We start from the raw sequence: 18,142 nt of genomic DNA, 5'->3' as shown, positions 1-18,142 counted from the left end.
ATTAATCCAATGGCATGTCACTCTTCAAAATCCAGCTACAAGTTTCAGAGCGATTACAATATTTAGAACACAGGATTTATTTATTTTGAGCTGAAACCAATTGCTATCTTACACAGAAATTTATGATTTCATACCCTTATAAGGAAATGTGTCACAACAGATAAGGAGGAAACAGTGTTGCACTGCTGCAATACTGGTTTAAAATGGGCACCAGGGAAATCTAGCTTTCATTCTGTCTATGTCATTCACGTGTACCAAGTGTTCATTAGCTTGAAAAAATAAACACCTTTCACAGACCAAGAGAAAATAGGCATGCTACTACTTTACAGAGAATGCAGAAGGAATGTGAAGAGAGCAAGTGAATTGTACATAAAATAAGGAAATGGCAACACTCACCTATTGCAGACCAGGGCATGGAGCACAGGAACCTGTAATGGGAAACAGCATTCACAATAGCTTTTGAGGTTCTTGCTCTTTTTTTAGCAAAAATACACACATTCATACATACAATCGACAGACACACAAACATGCACTCTCATGACCACTGACAAGCTGTATGCACAAGTGTATTCCAGCAGAAAGTGTCCAACAAGAATGACAGTTCAGTAAATGTGCAAAAAATTGTTATATAAGGGTAGTGGATTACTGTGCAAGGTAAGTAACAAGCCTGCAATGAGCCGAGCAAACAAAATTGGTGTTCTGCCAGATGCATTATTGGGACACTGGGAGTCCATGCTGGGTGATGCAGGTTGAACATCAGAGGCAATGAAGTGTAAATGGTCAGTGGGCAATAACTGTAGACCTTGTGAGTGGTATTTTATTTTGGATAATCCTTAATATGTGAAAGATATGCAAAATTTCTTAATGGTGTGTTTCAGCACTCCTAAAGGAAGTACCATTTGAAGTATGCAGATATATGTGGTACTAACATGATGGGTTTATGGCTCACTACTCTCTTGTGGCCAGGAAATCACTCACACAACTTATTTTTGTTCACTGGATGAACATGAAGACATGATCAGTTGGCCTGAATGTTTACTGTATTTGATGCCACTGGAATGTTTCTGCAGAGAATGGTCTAAGATGGAATCTATACACAAATTTTGATTACTCAAGAGGTTTAAGGCTTGATGCAAAGAGTGATTTATTATCATGAGCACACAGCATTACTCCTTGCACATTTAGCAGAGTATGTGCAATAATGGAGCTGCACATGCTGCAGCATTGCGGCAGCTTCACCAATCACCACAAAACAGCAGTGACTGTTGGTGAATAGGGCAGTGCACACTTGATTGTAATGCTAGCAACACATGTCATCAGTCTGCCCTGGATACAGCTGGTGCTGACGTGGAATTGTTCATTAAAGAAGTGCAAAAATACCCAGGAATATGGAATGCATCTCACAAGAAGTACCATAGTTTGAATCAATAAGAGAGCCACTTCATTTCAGGTGTGCGAATAGTTTCGTGAGGGTTTAGCTGCAAAATTGGATCAGGAGAATAATGATATACAAAAGTATCACTGTTAAACTATTTTCCATTTGTGTTATAGTAGTGGCTTTTTTCCTCAAATGTAGCCATTCAGAACTTGAAATAGCACTAAGCAGCAAATTCCCTGCTCCCTCATGAGCACCCTTTCATTTAAATGAACAAATTTTCAGTTAATAAGAACATTTTAAAATAAAATCTGTTAGCCGCTTCAGTGTACTCAATGATTTATTGTATTTAAGGCCACAAAATACATAATTATGCACATTTCAATGGTGATGTAAATTAAACAGTCTTTCATGTTCAGCAGTACATGTTCAGCACTGCATTATTTCAGTGTTCACTATGATTGTTATGAACCATATTCAGGTACATATGTGTTGCCGTGGTTCTTTTTCACCACTGTCTGTAAAATAATCGGTGAAAACATTTCTTCTGTTGTTAAGTGAACTTTCCCCTTGGTTTGGGTGTGTAGTGCATTGAAGCGGGGACCCAGAAATGACGGAGAGGCTTCACCCCCCCCCCCCCCCCTCCCTCCCCCACTAACCCTCAGTGGTTCACAACCTCACAACAGGCCACAGCAGTCCATCCACCTCACCACAGCCCCACACTAAACCCAGGGTTATTGTGCAGTTTGGCCCCCTCCTCTCATACTAGGTGAGTGTAACCCACATGTTTGCTTTGTAGAGTAATTATGGTGTACATGCGCAGCAATCACTGACATAGTGTAACTGAGGCAGAATAAGGGGAACAAGCCCACATTCACTGAGGCAGATGGAAAACTGCCTTAAAAACCATTCACAGGCTGGCTGTCACACCAGACCTCGACACTAATTCATCGGGCGGATTCGTGCCGGGGACTGGCACACCTTCCCACTCACAAAGCAGCACATTACACCACGTGGCTCCTTGGTTTGATGAGATTTTATTGTCCTGATCATATAGCCCTTGTATACTTCAAGTGATTTCATGCTGAAATCCATCTCTGGAATGGCGGTAGTTGTGAAAGACATAGGAACGTTTCACAATGCTACCAATAAAGTACAGCTTAACACTGATATGATATTGTTGTAACGTCAAGTTTAACAAATATATTTCACAATGACACAACACATATAAGTTACAGAGTAAGTTGACAAGCAAGACATGTGTACACGTTAGCATTCGAATGAGCATTGAGTCCCAGTCTAGCGGTCGCTGCCCGGCTGGTCGCTCAGATGGCGCAGCTGCTGCATGGCTGGCAGACAGCGCCGCACATAGAGGACACGCGTGATTGCGCGGCGGCACTTTGAATGATCGGCAAGTCACAACACTTTTGCCCCCTTTGAAATTGTTGCACTGGTCCTGATGGAGGTGTCCTGGAGATGGCTAACGTACATAGGCATTGTTTGACTCGCCGTAAAGTCTCAAGGAGGAGGCTTCCCGTACGGACGGAAGTGTCCCCGATTATAATGGGTCGAGATGACAGGAGACATAGGGGTCAAATCTGCTGGGGCCCCATGCACCAATCTACCCGTTGCGGCAAGTCCAGCTGATATGACAGGAGACATGGGCGATGTGTCAGCATCCGTTGGAGGAGGAAGCGAGTAGATTTGCTCTGACAGAGGATAGTCATCCGGTTCCTGCATGGGCACGTCTCCTGGTGACGTCCATTCTTGTGCTGGCATCGCGATGATTGTGAGAGGGCTGCGTTGTGAGTATTGAGAGATGCCAAGATCCCGAGCGTCAGGTAGAGCCGAGGGTGGTGTAGCGGCATTCGGAACAGATGCTGCCGGCACACGAGGCCGAAGCTGGTCCAAATGACGCACTGCAACACCCGTGTCCGTCTGGATTTCATAGAGGTGTCTGCCACGGTGTCGTATGCTGCGGTCGGGGCTCCAGTTTGGCCACTTGCCATATCCCTGTACCCAGACGAGGTCATCGGCGGTGAACCGGCCAAGTGAAGTCACCCGTGGCCGTGAGGTGGAAGGCCGCAGATGATGAAGTAGCGTGTGGGGCCGTCGGCCATTTAAGAGCTCGGCCGGGCTGTGGTCGCCCATGGGGGTGAAATGGTAATATGCCAGAAACTGGAGTAGCGCATCATCAGCAGCAGAAGTAGTCAGAAGTTTCCGTATCTGAGCCTTAAATGTGCAGACCAGTCGTTCAGCCTCACCGTTTGATTGTGGATGGAACGGCGGGGCCGTGACATGCATAACGCCGTGACGAGCACAAAAATCCGCAAATTCGGAAGAGGCAAATTGCGGACCATTATCAATAACAAGAGTAGAGGGGAGGTCTTCCAAAGACAAAATGCGGGCGAGAGCACTGGTGGTTGCCGCGGTGGTAGGTGACGTGCAACGGACAATGAAAAGGAAGTTAGAGTAGACGTCAATTATGAGGAGCCCATAAGTACCTGAAAAGGGTCCCACAAAGTCAGCATGAATGCGCTCCCAGAGCTTCTCAGGCAAAGGCCACGGTGACAAAGATGACTTTGGGGCAGCGGCCTGTGACGCACAAGGGCCACAGGCAGCGAACATGTGTGCTATTTGAGAGTCGATGCCAGGCCAGTACACATGACAGCGCGCCAGAGATTTTGTGCGAGACACACCCCAGTGCCCTTGGTGAAGGAGGCGCAAGACCGAAGCATGCAAAGACTCAGGTACCACAACACACGGCGAAGAATTGTCAGTGGAAAGGAGGATAACATCATCCCTAGCCGTGAGGCGGTACCGCAAAGTGTAGTAGTTTCGTAACGGATCAGAAGTCTTAGCGGACGGGCGATCTCGCCAACCCTTCTGAATACACCTTAAAACCTGGGAGAGGGTAGGGTCAGAACCCGTAGCAGCCGCCAGCCTGTCCCCAGTGATGGGGAACCCGTCCACAACCCGCTGCTCAGCAACATCCAGGTGGAAACACAAAAGTTCGTCCCTATCGAATGCCAGATCAGGACCCATGGGAAGGCGAGACAGAGCATCAGCATTTGCATGTTGAGCCGTTGGCCGGAAATGAATCTCATAATTGAAACGAGACAAGTAAAGAGCCCAACGCTGGAGGCGGTGTGCAGCCTTGTCGGGAAGTGACGTTGATGGATGAAACAAGGAAACAAGTGGTTTGTGATCTGTAACAAGATGAAATTTTGAGCCAATGAGAAAAACACCAAACTTATGAAGAGCATAAATAATGGCCAAAGCTTCTTTTTCAATTTGAGAATACTTTTGTTGGGCATCCATGAGCGTTTTGGAGGCATAAGCAATGTGTTGTTCTGAACCGCCAGAAAAACGGTGTGCAAGGACTGCACCGACCCCGTATTGAGAGGCGTCTGTGGCAAGAACAAGATGTTGGCCAGATCGATAAGTAGCCAGGCACGGGGCCTGTTTCAGCATAGTCTTCAATTTCTGGAAAGCCGCATTGCATGACGTGGAGCAGTGAAAAGGCACGTTTTTATGCAACAGGCGATGCAACGGCTGAGCCACCGAAGCCGCAGACGGTAAAAACTTCTGATAGCATGCTATTTTCCCCAAGAAGGCCTGCAGTTCCTTAACAGAAGTAGGGCGACGAAGGGCATTGATCGCAGCGACAGTTTGCTGAAGCGGCGAATACCATCCCGATAGAGTTGGGAACCCCAAGTACGTGATAGATGCCTGAAAAAATTGTGATTTCTGAAGATTACACTTAAGACAGGCAGTCTGTAAGACATAAAAAAGTATGCGGAGATTTTGAAGATGTTCTTCAGTGGTGGAGCCAGTGACAACAATGTTGTCCATGTAATTGATACACCCAGGGACAGGGAGCAATAATTGTTCCAAGAATCGCTGAAAGAGAGCAGGGGCACTAGCAACCCCGAATGGCAAGCGTTGATATTGATAGAGGCCGAAAGGTGTGTTAAGGACCAGAAAATGCTGGGAAGCAGCGTCGAAAGGAAGTCGATGATAAGCTTCTGACAGGTCAATTTTAGAAAAATACTGTCCTCCAGCAAGTTTAGTGAACAGTTTTTCAGGACAGGGCGTAGGGTAAGTGTCAATTAGGCATTGAGCATTTATAGTGGCTTTGAAATCGCCACAGAGACGAAATGGTGATTTGATGTAGCAACAACAACGACAGGAGAGGACCACTCACTGGAAGTGAGAGGAAGCAAGACCCCTGAAGTAGTGAGATGATCCAGCTCCCGTTTTACCCAATCACGAAGGGCCACAGGAATGGGCCGAGCCCGAGAAAACTTGGGCTGAGCAGTGGGTTTGAGCATGATATGAGCTTCAAAGTTGTTTGCATGACCTAACCCAGGAGAAAAAAGGGACGAAAATGTCGTCGACAAGGAATCCAGTTGAGCACAAGGAATAGCATCAGAGACAATATTGACAGAGTCATCTATGGAGAACCCAAAAACGCGAAAGGCATCGAAACCAAAAAGATTCTCTGCATTACTCTGGTCGACCACAAATATGGGGACAGTGCGAACAATGGATTTGTAAGATACCTCAGCATTAAACTGTCCCAAGAGAGATATCTTCTGTTTATTGTACGTCCGTAATTGCCGAGTGACAGGTGACAGGAGTGGAGAACACAACTGAAGATACGTCCGAGAATTAATTATAGTGGCAGCAGAACCGGTATCCACCTGCATGCGAACAACTCGACCAAGGATTTGGACAGTGAGGAATAACTTCCCTGAAAGGGAAGAAGTGCAATTGACAGACAACACAGAATCAGAATCAGCGTCATGCTCATGAACATCATGTATGCGGTCGGATTAGCAAATGGAAGACACATGACCTTTCTTTTTGCAATTGTGACACACAGCCCAACGTTGGGGACAATCCTCGCGTGAATGTTTCGTAAAACACCGCGTACATGAAGGAAGTTGCCGGGGGTTTTGCTGCAGTTTCTTAGTGGGTTGTTTACGGTTAGGCCGAGGCTGCACGTGGGAGCGCACTGCGGCCACGTCGGCCGGCAGGGACGCGCTGCACGCGTCATCAACAGTGCACAGAGGTTGTATTTCCCCGACATCACCCCATGCCTCTATTTACGCCCCAGCGGTGCAAGAAATTTCAAAAGACTACGCAATGGAGAGAACTTCATCTAGAGTTGGATTTGCCAACTGAAGGGCACGTTACCAAACTTCTTTGTTGGGCGCCGACCAGATAATAGCATCCCGGACCATGGAATCGGCATAGGATTATTTGTGAATGTCAGTAACAAATTAACACTTTCGACTGAGGCCGTGAGGTTCAGCAGCCCAAGCGTGACAGGATTGATGTGGGTGTTTTTGACAACGATAGAAGGCAACACGAGAGGCTACCACATGCGTTTGCTTTTGAAAATAAACAGACAGAAGTTAGCATATTTCAGCAAAGGACAAAGACGCAGGATCCTTCAAAGGAGCCAATTGCGACAACAACCGATACATTTGAGGTGGAATCCAGGAAAGGAACAGAGATTACATGGTTGTTCATCCATGACATAAAATGCCAAGAAATGCTGTTGAAGGCCTTTTTTCATAATCAGACCAGTCTTCCTCCGTCTCGTCATAAGGAGGAAAAGGAGGTATAGCCAACGATGAGAAATGCCCCCCATTTGATGCCGCGACGAAATCGCGAATTGCCGCTGTTAGAAGCGTTTGCTCTTCAAGGAGATTTTGCAATAGTTGCTTGACAGTAGCCATGGAAACCTGTGGGTCAATGGTGAAAAGGAAAAGTCCACTACCTCGTTGCCAATTGTTGTAATGTCAAGTTTAACAAATATATTTCACAACGACATAACACATATAAGTCACAGAGTAAGTTGACAAGCAAGACATGTGTACACATTAGCATTCGAATGAGCACCGAGTCCCAGCCTAGCGGCCGCTGCTCGGCTGCCCTCTTAGGTGGCGCAGCTGCTGCACGGCTGGCAGACAGCGCCGCACGTAGAGGACGCGCGTAATTGCGCGGCGGCGCTTTGAATGATCGGCGAGTCACAACAGATACGTCTGTGAAATTCTCCATTTATTCATTAGAATTCCCAATGCAAACTCCACCTATCTCCAAGCACGACTTAAAATAGTAGGTAAAGATATATTTCTGGTAGGCATGATAAGTTCTGGTGTACAGTCACATGACAAAATTAGACAGATAAAATTATCCATCCCCCAATAAAGTAAAGGGCACAGTAGGTTTTATAGTTCCTTGTGGAGACTGTCCTGTTAGGCTTGCCTGGCCACTCTCTAGCATTTCATACAGCTTAGTGTTTTCAAAGGTAGTGCTATCGGATTGTCTACCACAAAATCCAACTGCCACATAGTTGAACAGATAGTTTGCATCTGTGAGCACCAATAGAACTACGGAATGTAATTTCTTGCTGTTGAGTAACTGAGAACCACTGAATTTTGGTTTACCTAATCTCATGTGCTTACAATTCAAGGCAACAGAGAACTTCAGTAGTTGAACTGCAAGTGCTTCATGAACTAACCATTGTGTGCGTCCAAAACCTTCTGTTGTGTTTTTCAATGTATTTACAAATAAAATAAACAAACACTGCCTGCTTTCTTCTGCCTGCATCCATAACGATTGTCTTCCAATCTAACTCTGCTGCATTATTGTCACAGCAATATTGCTATGTGTGCACTGAAGTAATTTTTGACAATGTGATCTCATTGCAAGCAAGGACAGTAGTTACTCACTCGTGTGCATCGTGGCATTGTTCTTCGCTCTGTCCAGGATAGTGTGCTGCTTGACACTGTCATATTGATTAAATATCTAGCCATAACATTGCAAAGCTACGTGGGATGGAACGAGCACTTAAGTTCAGTAGTAGGGAAGGCAAATGGTCGACTTTGGTTTATTGGGAGAATTGTGGGGAAGTATAGATCATCTATAAAGGGAACTGCACATGGAACACTACTGTGACCCATTTTGAGTAATGCCTGAGTGTTAGAGATCCCCCCTAGATCAGGTTAAAGGAAGATGTCAAAGTAATTCAGAGGCATACAGCTAGATTTGTTACCAGTAGGTCTGATCAACATGCAGGTGTTACACAGATGCTTTGTGAACTCAAATGGGAATCCCTGGAGGGAAGATAACATTATTGTTGAGAAACAATATTGAGAAAATTTAGGGAACCAGTAGTGATGGCTGACTGCAGAATTATTCTATTGCTGTCAAAGTACATTTTGCATAGGGACTGCAACAGCAAGATATGAGAAGTCAGGGCTTGTGTGCAGGCATGTACATAGTCATTTTTCCCTCACTCCATCCGTGAGCCAAACAGGAAAGAGAATGACATGCAGTGGGACGAGGTACCCTCTGCCTGGCACTGTATTGTGGAATGTGGAGTAAATCCTTGCATCAGTGAATGCTAGCATATATTGCAGTAGACAGTGGGCATTTATAACACTTGTTGACATAAACGAAATTTTGAGTGTGTGTTTAAGAGCACATTATCCTGTAATTTTCTCTTTGTTGCTGTTTCTGATGAAATATTGCAATGGAAGTGTGTATCTTGACATTAAATTCATGATGTGAAGTTATTGTTAATAGTCTTTATACCTCAATCCTCTGTTTTCCAAATCCATTAAGTTCTTTAAGTGCACCTTTCTTTCAAGACCCTGGCAGAAACAAGAGCAGAATTGTTACAATGCTTAACTGGGGAATCGTTCTTAGATGCCACGTACCTCACTTTCTAGTTTGTGTGTCAGTCCTGTCACATGTAGCCGGGTGTCCATTTCAAGTTACACTTTTCTCCACTATTCCAGTTTTGTAAGTAAGTAAGTCTCTTAGTTGCATCAAGCTGTAGCACTTTATCAACCTGACACAACAGTTCCTTATTACAATGATTGATTCATGTTCAAAAAAGATAAATCACTAGTTCTAAATATTGTAATTTCTCGTAAACGTCTAATCAGATTTTGGAAAGTAAAACACTGTTGAATTAGCATATTTTAGAACTAAAATGCTGGCAGCAAAAATTAGTATATTGCCTTTTGAAAAAGTAAAGTTTATACTGATACCTCCATAATTAATATACCCATGTAAAGAGAATGTACATCATTTATTGAGCACTTTTTCAAAATTAAAATGTATGACAACAGAATTATGATATCTTAAATGGTTCAGGAAATACGCTGGTGACCAAAATTAAAGCAGCAAACTGTTATTTCCCTGCCCTGTGTCTAACTCACATTACAGTCATACAAACAGTTAACAGATGCCCATTTGATCGTGTTCTGCACGGAAGATGTCATTCTGGTCAACGGACAACCATGCCAGCGGTGATGTCATGGCACCTACCAAACGGGCTAGCATTCGCCGAATAGTCCCACATCCACTGCTGTGTACACAGTCATAGTCAGTGTGGTATGACACAGAGAAGACACCTCCAGACTCTCTGTGGTGGAGGGCCATAAGAAGAATGGAAACAGGGCAGTCACAAAGTGATGTGGTCTGATGACTTAATGGGAATCATTCTGTCGTTTCTTGGATTTGGCGACAGTTTATAGAGATCGAAACTGAATTCCAAAGACTAGCACAGGGTTGACCACATGTGACATAAGAAGGAGAAGACTGTTATTTGGCTGTAAGGGCACAACAGTACTGCCTTACTACGCGAGGCATTTGACCTCACAGCATCTACTGGCCACATTGAATCAAGGCAAACAGTGTACAGAGGACTTCATCAGAGAGGCCTCTATTGTCAGAGACCTGCTGCATGTGTACCTCTAATGCATCACCACAGAAGGGAACGTCTAGAGTGGAGTCGTCAACATGCCGCCTATACGGTCAAACTGTGGGCCAATGTTCTTTTCACAAATGAGTCTCAGATTTGGTCTGGAGAGGTATTCTTGATGGATTCGCATCTGGAGGGAATGTGGAACACAATTTTACCACCTTGTGAAGAGGCCAATATCAAAGAGAGTCACTAATGGTGTAGGCAGGGATTATGATGACAACTCTTCATGAAATTGCATGGGTGAATCGACAAGACTTAACTGCTGTCAGGTATTGTGGAGAGATCTTGGGACCTCTTGTGCAGTTGTTGCAAGGTGCTGTAGCCCCAGACTTCATGTTGATGAACGATTATGCTCTACTTTATAGAGCACAGGTGATCAGTGTTGTCTTGGAAATGGAAGATATTGCAAGCAAGACGTGACCTGCTTGCTCTCCAGATTTGATCCCATAGAGATGTCTGGAAAGCACTAGGGAGACAAGTTTCATCCTATCAGCATCCACCAACCACTCTCCAACACTTGCGAGCAGCTCTGCAAGAAGAATGGGTGTTATTGCCTCAACATGAGGTTGATGACGACATTCACTGTATGCCCTGTCATTGTCAGACCTGATTTCTGCCAGAGGTGGTCACACCCCCTTCTGAGCACTTTAACCAGTTGTCAGAATGTGTGTGTAAATCTGTTAAGTTAGAAAAAATGAAGAACATTTTTGTCTTCAGTTATGTATGTTGCAAATGTTTACATTCTGTATTCTTTACATTGTTTCTACTTTACCATCTCCCATTTATACTGTTTTGTGGCAAAATAAATGCAACCTTGCAAAATTTCTGTTTGTCTCTTTAATTTTGATCACCAGTGTATTCAAGATAAATAGCTCGCTGTGGTACTCTATATATCAGTCAGCCCTCCTGTTTCAGTAGCATATAGAATACAGTCTTCAGAGTACATTGTAATCTGGTTGAGTGTATTTTCCCAAATACTACATTGCTATGACAGTGCAGAACACAAGTGCTTACATAACGTGCTCAGAATCAAAATCTTTGCATTTTATGATGAAGTAACAAAAGTAATAACAACTATAATTTATTTCATTGAACCATACTTCAACAAAATAATGCTTCACCATGTGATTCTGTTTTGACGTTTTCGATGGAAAGATATTTTCAGTTAATTTCAGATACTGCATTATTATAAGATATAAGTTTCTGTTTTTGTGTATTTACAAAGCTTTCACATTTCAGTCCTTCTTTGCCGTTGACCGAGAAACAGGTGAAGTGTCGGTTGCCAAAACACTTATGCGAGATATTGCATCTGTGGTTAGACTAACTGTTGTTGTCACTGATGTAACAGCTCCATCACTCCAGCAAGGGAAAGGTAGGATCTACATGTAACACATTTTATGAAAGCACTGTGTATAGATTAAGGCTTTTCCAAACTGTTGACACAATGAATGCTTCTTGGTATTCTATCTTCAGCTTCATCTGAAGTTTACAAGCTAAGAGGTATTTTTGAACACTTACTAAGATATGAAGAACTATATACCAAATTTTCAGCTGAGTAGCTCCTCTTTCAACCATCCATTGTAAATACCTTGAATAGGAAAATTGTGCCCTGTAGCTGGAAAAAAGCACATGTCACACCTGTCTACAAGAAGGGTAGCAGAAGTGATTCACAGAACTGCCACCCAGTATCCTCAATGTACATTCATTGTAAAATCTTAGAACATAATCTGAACTCAAACATAATGAGATATTGTGAACAGAATTACCTCCTCCATGCCATCCAGCATAGTTTCTGAAAACATCAGTCATGTGTAACCAAACTCACACTTTTCCCGCATGATATCCTGAGAGCCAAGGATCAGGACAGCCAAGTAAATATAGTATTTACCAATTTCCAAAATACATTTGACTCAGTACCACACCTATGTGTACTATCAAAAGTGCAATAATAAGTGGTGTCAATCAAAATTTGTGAGTGTATTGAGGATTTCTTAGTAAGGGGGATGTAGCATGCTATCTTGGATAGAGGGTCATCAACAGATGTAGAAGTAACTTTGATTGTCCTTCAGGGAAGGGAAGTGTTTTGGGACTCTTTCGGTTCGCATTGTATGTTAATGACATTGTAGGCAACCTCTGGCTTTTTGCATGTGATTCGGTTAGCTATAACAAAGTACTGTATAAAAAAAAGCTCCACAAATATTCAGAGACTAATAAGATTTCAAAATGGTGCAAAGATTGGCAGTTTGCTTTAAATGTTCAGAAATGTAGAACAGTGCACTTTACAAAAAAGAAAAATGTACTCTATGACTACAATGTCAGTGAGTCATAGTTGGAATCAGTCTACTCATAAAAACTGCTAGGTGTAACAGTTTGTAGGGATATGAAATGGAACAGTCACATAGACTCAGCCACAGGTAAAGCAGGTGGCAGACTTCGATTCATTGGTAGAATCTCAGTATAGAAATTTAGTTCCTACACATTACAGGGCAAGTCCCGGCAAATTCAGCTACAATGTACATTAGTAAGTGCAGTAGTGTATGCCACTTACAACACTGTCACAGGAAACAGAAAAATAGATAGTAGCTTTATCTGATGACATGAACTTCAGCAACCAGAAATTTGGGATTAAAACTGTCTTAAGTGGGTTTGATTTACTGAGTTTTGCTGAAAGACCTTATGCAGAAGTGGTGGAGTTTGTTCAAGATAACACAGCTGAACATCTACACCCAACATAAAAAGACAACCACAAACACAAGTATTCCACATTATAGGTGGTATCTGGACATGTAGGGTAATGTTTATTTAATAGGTACATACACCATCTAATACAGTCTTGTTGTGTGTGATTTGTCAAGAATACGAAGAGACATTACCTTACATTCAGAATGTTATATTTCGAATTATTATAATTTATGAGTTTGTCCACTGCCTCCACATAGTGTTGGTAGCAAATAATACTGACTTCTTGTGGATCTCTGCATTCCTTTTCTTCAGTATTATGTTTCCATTTTCTGCCTCATGTGGATCTTTTGTAGTTTCTTTTGTGCATGACAGTAAAGTCCTAGAAATATTATTTGAAGTACCAATGTCCTTTTGGAAAAAAGTTGTAGTTAAGTTTTCATATGAGTGTAATGTACACACATCAAAGAAACTTTTGCATCACCTCAGTTCCGGAACCTGTACAGAAAATTGGAGTAGAGATCAACATAAACATCATTTCCGCCCTTTTTATTGCTCATGAAAACCACACATTGCATGTTGCACCACCATACAGCGAGACCTTCAGAGGTGGTGGGCCAGATATGTCCTCTTGCATTGATGCATGCCTGTATTTGTCATTGAATACTATCCACAAGTTCATCAAGGCACTGTTAGTCCAGATTATCCCACTCTTCAACGTCGATTCGGCGTAGATCCCTCAAAGTGGTTGGTGGGTCACGTTGTCCATAAACAGCTCTTTTAAGTCCATCCCAGGCATGTTTGATAGGGTTCATGCCCAGAGAACATGTTGGCTACTCTAGTTGAGCAATGTCATTATCCTGAAGGAAGTCATTCACAAAATGTGCATGATAGGTGTGTGTGTTGCTCTTAGTATAAGTTAGTTTAAGTGGTGTTTAAGTTTAGGGACCAATGACCTCAGCAGTTTGGTCCATTAGGAATTCACACACATTTGAACATTTTTTCAACATGGTGACATTGCTGTCAGGGTTCTTCCAAGCCATAATCTGTAGGTAGCAGTTATCCACTGCAATAGTGGCCTTTGGGTAGCCTAAGCGAAGCATATCATTGACAGTTCCTGTCTCTCTGTATCTCTTCTGTGTCCAAACAACATTGCTTTGGTTCACTCCAAGACGCCTGGACACTTCCCTTGTTGAAAGCCCTTCCTGGACAAAGTAACAATGCAGACGCAATTGAACCACTGATTGACTGTCTAGGCATGGTTGAACTACAGACAACACGAGCTATGTACCTCCTTTTATGCGGAATGACTGGAACGGATCGGCTGTTGGATCCCATCCAGCTAATAGGCACTTCTCATGCATGGTTGTTTACATCTTTGGGCAGGTTTAGTGACATCTCTGAACAACCAAAGGGACTGTGTGTGTGATACAATATCCACAATCAATGTCTATCTTCAAGAGTTCTGGGTTGTTTACATCTTTGGGCAGGTTTAGTGACATCTCTGAACAACCAAAGGGACTGTGTGTGTGATACAATATCCACAATCAATGTCTATCTTCAAGAGTTCTGGAAACCGGGGTGATGCAAAACTTTTTTTGTTGTGTGTATGTTCTCTTTTCTCAGTATCATAGTTAGCTGTAATTTGTTTATTTGGATAATGTTACAGATATCTGAAGTTCTTCCCTTGCATGATAATAAATGTTGTAATTTACTTTTTACCGCAGTTTTCAGTTCTGTTTCTATTTAAAATTGCATAAGCTGTTTCCATGTACTAGCATTAAGACTTCAGTACCTGGTTGGGCTGTTTACTTCATATTATAAATTTTGATCAAACCTCAGAAATTCATACGGAAACTGTCTGTCAGTGTACTAATATTTATACCTCTGACCAGTATCATGTGAGAGAATTATATGCTAATTGTAGGTGCTTTTAATTCTTCCATAAACTGTCAATCTGTAAACTGGAAGCTCAGTAAAGATCCAGAATCAGACACTTTCTCCACAGTCATTGTTTCTGTATTATGAAATCAAACAGTTAATAAGCACTGCTGGAATCATGACAAAGTTGTCTTATGTTGTAGTTAAATGTTCCTGTAATTTAGATTTATGCTCTAACATACTGCAATTACTGTCCCAAAAGTTACAAAATCCACTATTTTGGAAGAAGTGCCCATGAGAACTGCCAGGTTGCAGTTTGTGAATTTGTGTGAAGTGTTTCATTTGCTTGTACACATTTTTAAAGTGCTGAAAGAGCTGTATGATCTAATTACTGTTAAAAACTTTGTGTTTCAAAGCTAATGTAAGTTGAAATATGATATATAGCCACATGTTACCTTACAGCTAAGTGGGCTTTACTTGTGACCTTTATCTGACATCAAAATCTTTGTGCAAGCAAGTTTTGTCTTTAATTACAGGTATATTGGTTATTACCATCATTGATGTGAATGACTATCCTCCAATATTTGCTAAACCATGGACTGTTCAAGATCCTCGTTACACTGTTGACATACTGGAAGAACAGCCTCCTGGAACTATAGTTGATACTTATACCGCAACTGATGTAGATTCAAAGATTGCTGCATATGCAATCGAACCGGAAAATGAATACTTTACAATTGACAATACGACTGGTAAGTTGGTTCAGGTTTACTGATGAGATTTTTCAGATTCTGCTGAAGAAATATTCAATCTGAGAGCATTATTAATGAGAAAGATGTTGAGTTAATCTGAGTTAGTTATTAATTCGAATGGGTCCTAGGACAATGTGTTACTGTCTGCAGTTGTTTGATACTGAATATGTCTGTGCCAAACACAGATAAGCAAACAGAAATATTGTAACATGTGTACAGGTGCACATTGTTGGGAAACAAAAATTATATAGAAACTTTCACACATTTGCTCCATAAATCTGACTGGATGGATGTATAAGGTACCTATGATGTTGACAGTAAGGTAGGTGAACTGATGGTTGCTTTGCAGTAGTGTTATGATGTAGCATTTTCAACGCCGATGGAAAAATCTAGTAACAATTGTTAACTTAAGGAATACAAATGTCTTACAGTAACTAAATATAACTGTTTGCATACAGCAGAAGCAGAGACAACAAGTTATTTCATGACTACTTCAGACTTTATAATATTTTCAGTGAAGTTATTCACCAAGCCGAGAAACTGTACAACCAGAAATTTATAATCAACTTGAAGAATAAATCAAAAGGTGTATGGGAAGTTATCAATGAGACAACTGGTAAGATAAAGCCAGGGTCACTTAATAACATACATTAAAAACAAAGACAGTGCTACCTCTCACCTGAAAGAAAAATATGAAATAGTCAATAACTACTTCATAAATTTTGGTAACAAGCTTTCTTCTCTAATAGGTGCTTCTGTGCTCTCTCCCTCTTCAGACCTAGAGTTATTACCTAAAAGATTGTTTCTTAACCCAGTTACACCAGGGGAAATCTGCAGTATTGTAATGCAAAAAATAAAGCTAATACTCATGTTGTTTTGATGGCATACCTGATTACCTTCTTAAACTTAATCTGCCAATGTGAAAAGTGTAGATGGTTATTCACAACATACAGAAGGCACTCAGTGACAGACTAGTACAGTGAAAAATACTGCTAGATTTGTTCAGTTATAAGACTAAGCCCTACACCAGATGTACACAAAATAAAACTCACATACATGTAAAGCAGATCAATGCATGGAGCACAGTAACACATAACAGAGAACAGCATTCACAGTAGCTTTTGAGCACTAGCTCTTTTTTCAACAACAGTATAAACATTCACACACATAATCACCCACACTCTCACTCTTGTGACCACAGCGAGAGTCTTGACTTTTCCCATTGTACTTACTGCACCATCCAAAAATTTCCATAATCGTTATAAAACTCACACACCCAGAAAAATAACCAGAAGACATCCTCAACTAACAAGCAGATGTCAAACATAAATAATGTCTTGAAAATTTTACTGACATCATAAAAGAAAAGGGGTAAATTATCATGATAACACAAAACAATGGAGCACTTATTATTTACATAAAAACCAAAAAATATTGTCTCTGAAAAATTATACATAATCACTGACTTTCTATTAATCAAAAATTGCACTGTAGACATATATCATTGCTCAAGGCAAAGTCGTCAAAAATAATGTTACAAGGTCACAAAAATAAAAAGTAAACATTTAAATAATATGATCATATCATAACAAAAAGACAACCAACATTTATGCTCCAATATACCACATGGACCACATCATGCCAGTTAAGAGGTAAGCATAAGGTGCCATATGTAGACAAGAGAACATAGGTTTAAGAAACAATACTGTACCTATTATAAAATCTTCACAGGTACACCCGATGATGCAAAATACCAATACTATGAGAAAAAATTAATAGTGCAATAAAAAAGCTTCTACTTAAAATAAAACAATCATATCTTATTGCAGCTGGGTGGTACAGCTGTCTCTTAGCCATAATTTGTTAGTGGCCATTCTTGCAGACAGACGACTTGTTAGTTGACATGCTCATGTAGAGTGCAGCCCAGTGGTTGCAATGAGGTTAGTAGATTATGTGGCTGCTTTCACAGGTAGCCTGCCTTTATGGAGTCAGGGAAACCTGTGGCATAACTAGAAGTAGATGATAGTGGAAGAATGTATGGGATAAGTATTTCATCTACGTCTGTTGCCGAGATGTGAGCCATGGGGTCAGTGGTTGTGTGAATGGGGGGGGGGGGGGGGGGGGGAGGGGGAGACAGGGGAAGTGTTGGGGAGGAGTTGTGGAATAGGGACATACAAGGATATTGTGTTTGTTGGATGGATAGTGGAATACCACTGTGGGGGGAGTGGGCAAGATCAGATTAGTGGGGGGAATATTTCTTGTTTCAGAGCATAATGAGAGGTAGTTGAAAGCCTGGTGGAGAATGTGATTCAGTTGTTCTAGTCATGTGTGATACTGAGTAATTCAAGTGATGCTGCTTTGTGGCTTGGCAGTGGATATGTGACAGATGTTAGGTGACTTGGGTGATAAGCTGTGCGAGATCTGTGAATAGGGTGTCCTCACCCTTTGTCAAGATCATGAAGATGTCATCTGTGAATCAGAACCAGATGAGATGTTTTGAATTCTGGGTGGTTGGGAAGGATTCCTCTATATGATGTATGAATAGCTTAGTATATGATGATGCCATGCATGTGCCACTGTGCACGTTATAAACAAAGCCATGATACAGCAGAGGGCACTCATTTCTGTTATGAGGAATGTACACAAAAGCTTGTACTACAATAT

The 18,142-nt window shown here is 41.8% G+C and overlaps 1 protein-coding gene across 3 annotated transcripts in view; it reads left to right on the top strand.

Moving 5' to 3' along the window:
- LOC126272689 (cadherin-87A) overlaps window positions 1-18,142 on the top strand; it is a 663,064-nt gene that overhangs the window by 539,672 nt on the left and 105,250 nt on the right. For all 3 annotated transcript variants that reach the window (XM_049975716.1, XM_049975724.1, XM_049975733.1), the window contains 2 exons: window positions 11,406-11,538; window positions 15,263-15,478. In XM_049975716.1, the coding sequence (XP_049831673.1) occupies window positions 11,406-11,538; window positions 15,263-15,478 (349 nt within the window). The remainder of the gene's footprint in view (window positions 1-11,405; window positions 11,539-15,262; window positions 15,479-18,142) is intronic.

Source organism: Schistocerca gregaria, chromosome 1, assembly GCF_023897955.1.
Source record: "Schistocerca gregaria isolate iqSchGreg1 chromosome 1, iqSchGreg1.2, whole genome shotgun sequence".
Classification (NCBI taxonomy): Eukaryota; Metazoa; Arthropoda; class Insecta; order Orthoptera; family Acrididae; genus Schistocerca; species Schistocerca gregaria.
This window is presented reverse-complemented; position numbering and strand designations above follow the sequence as displayed.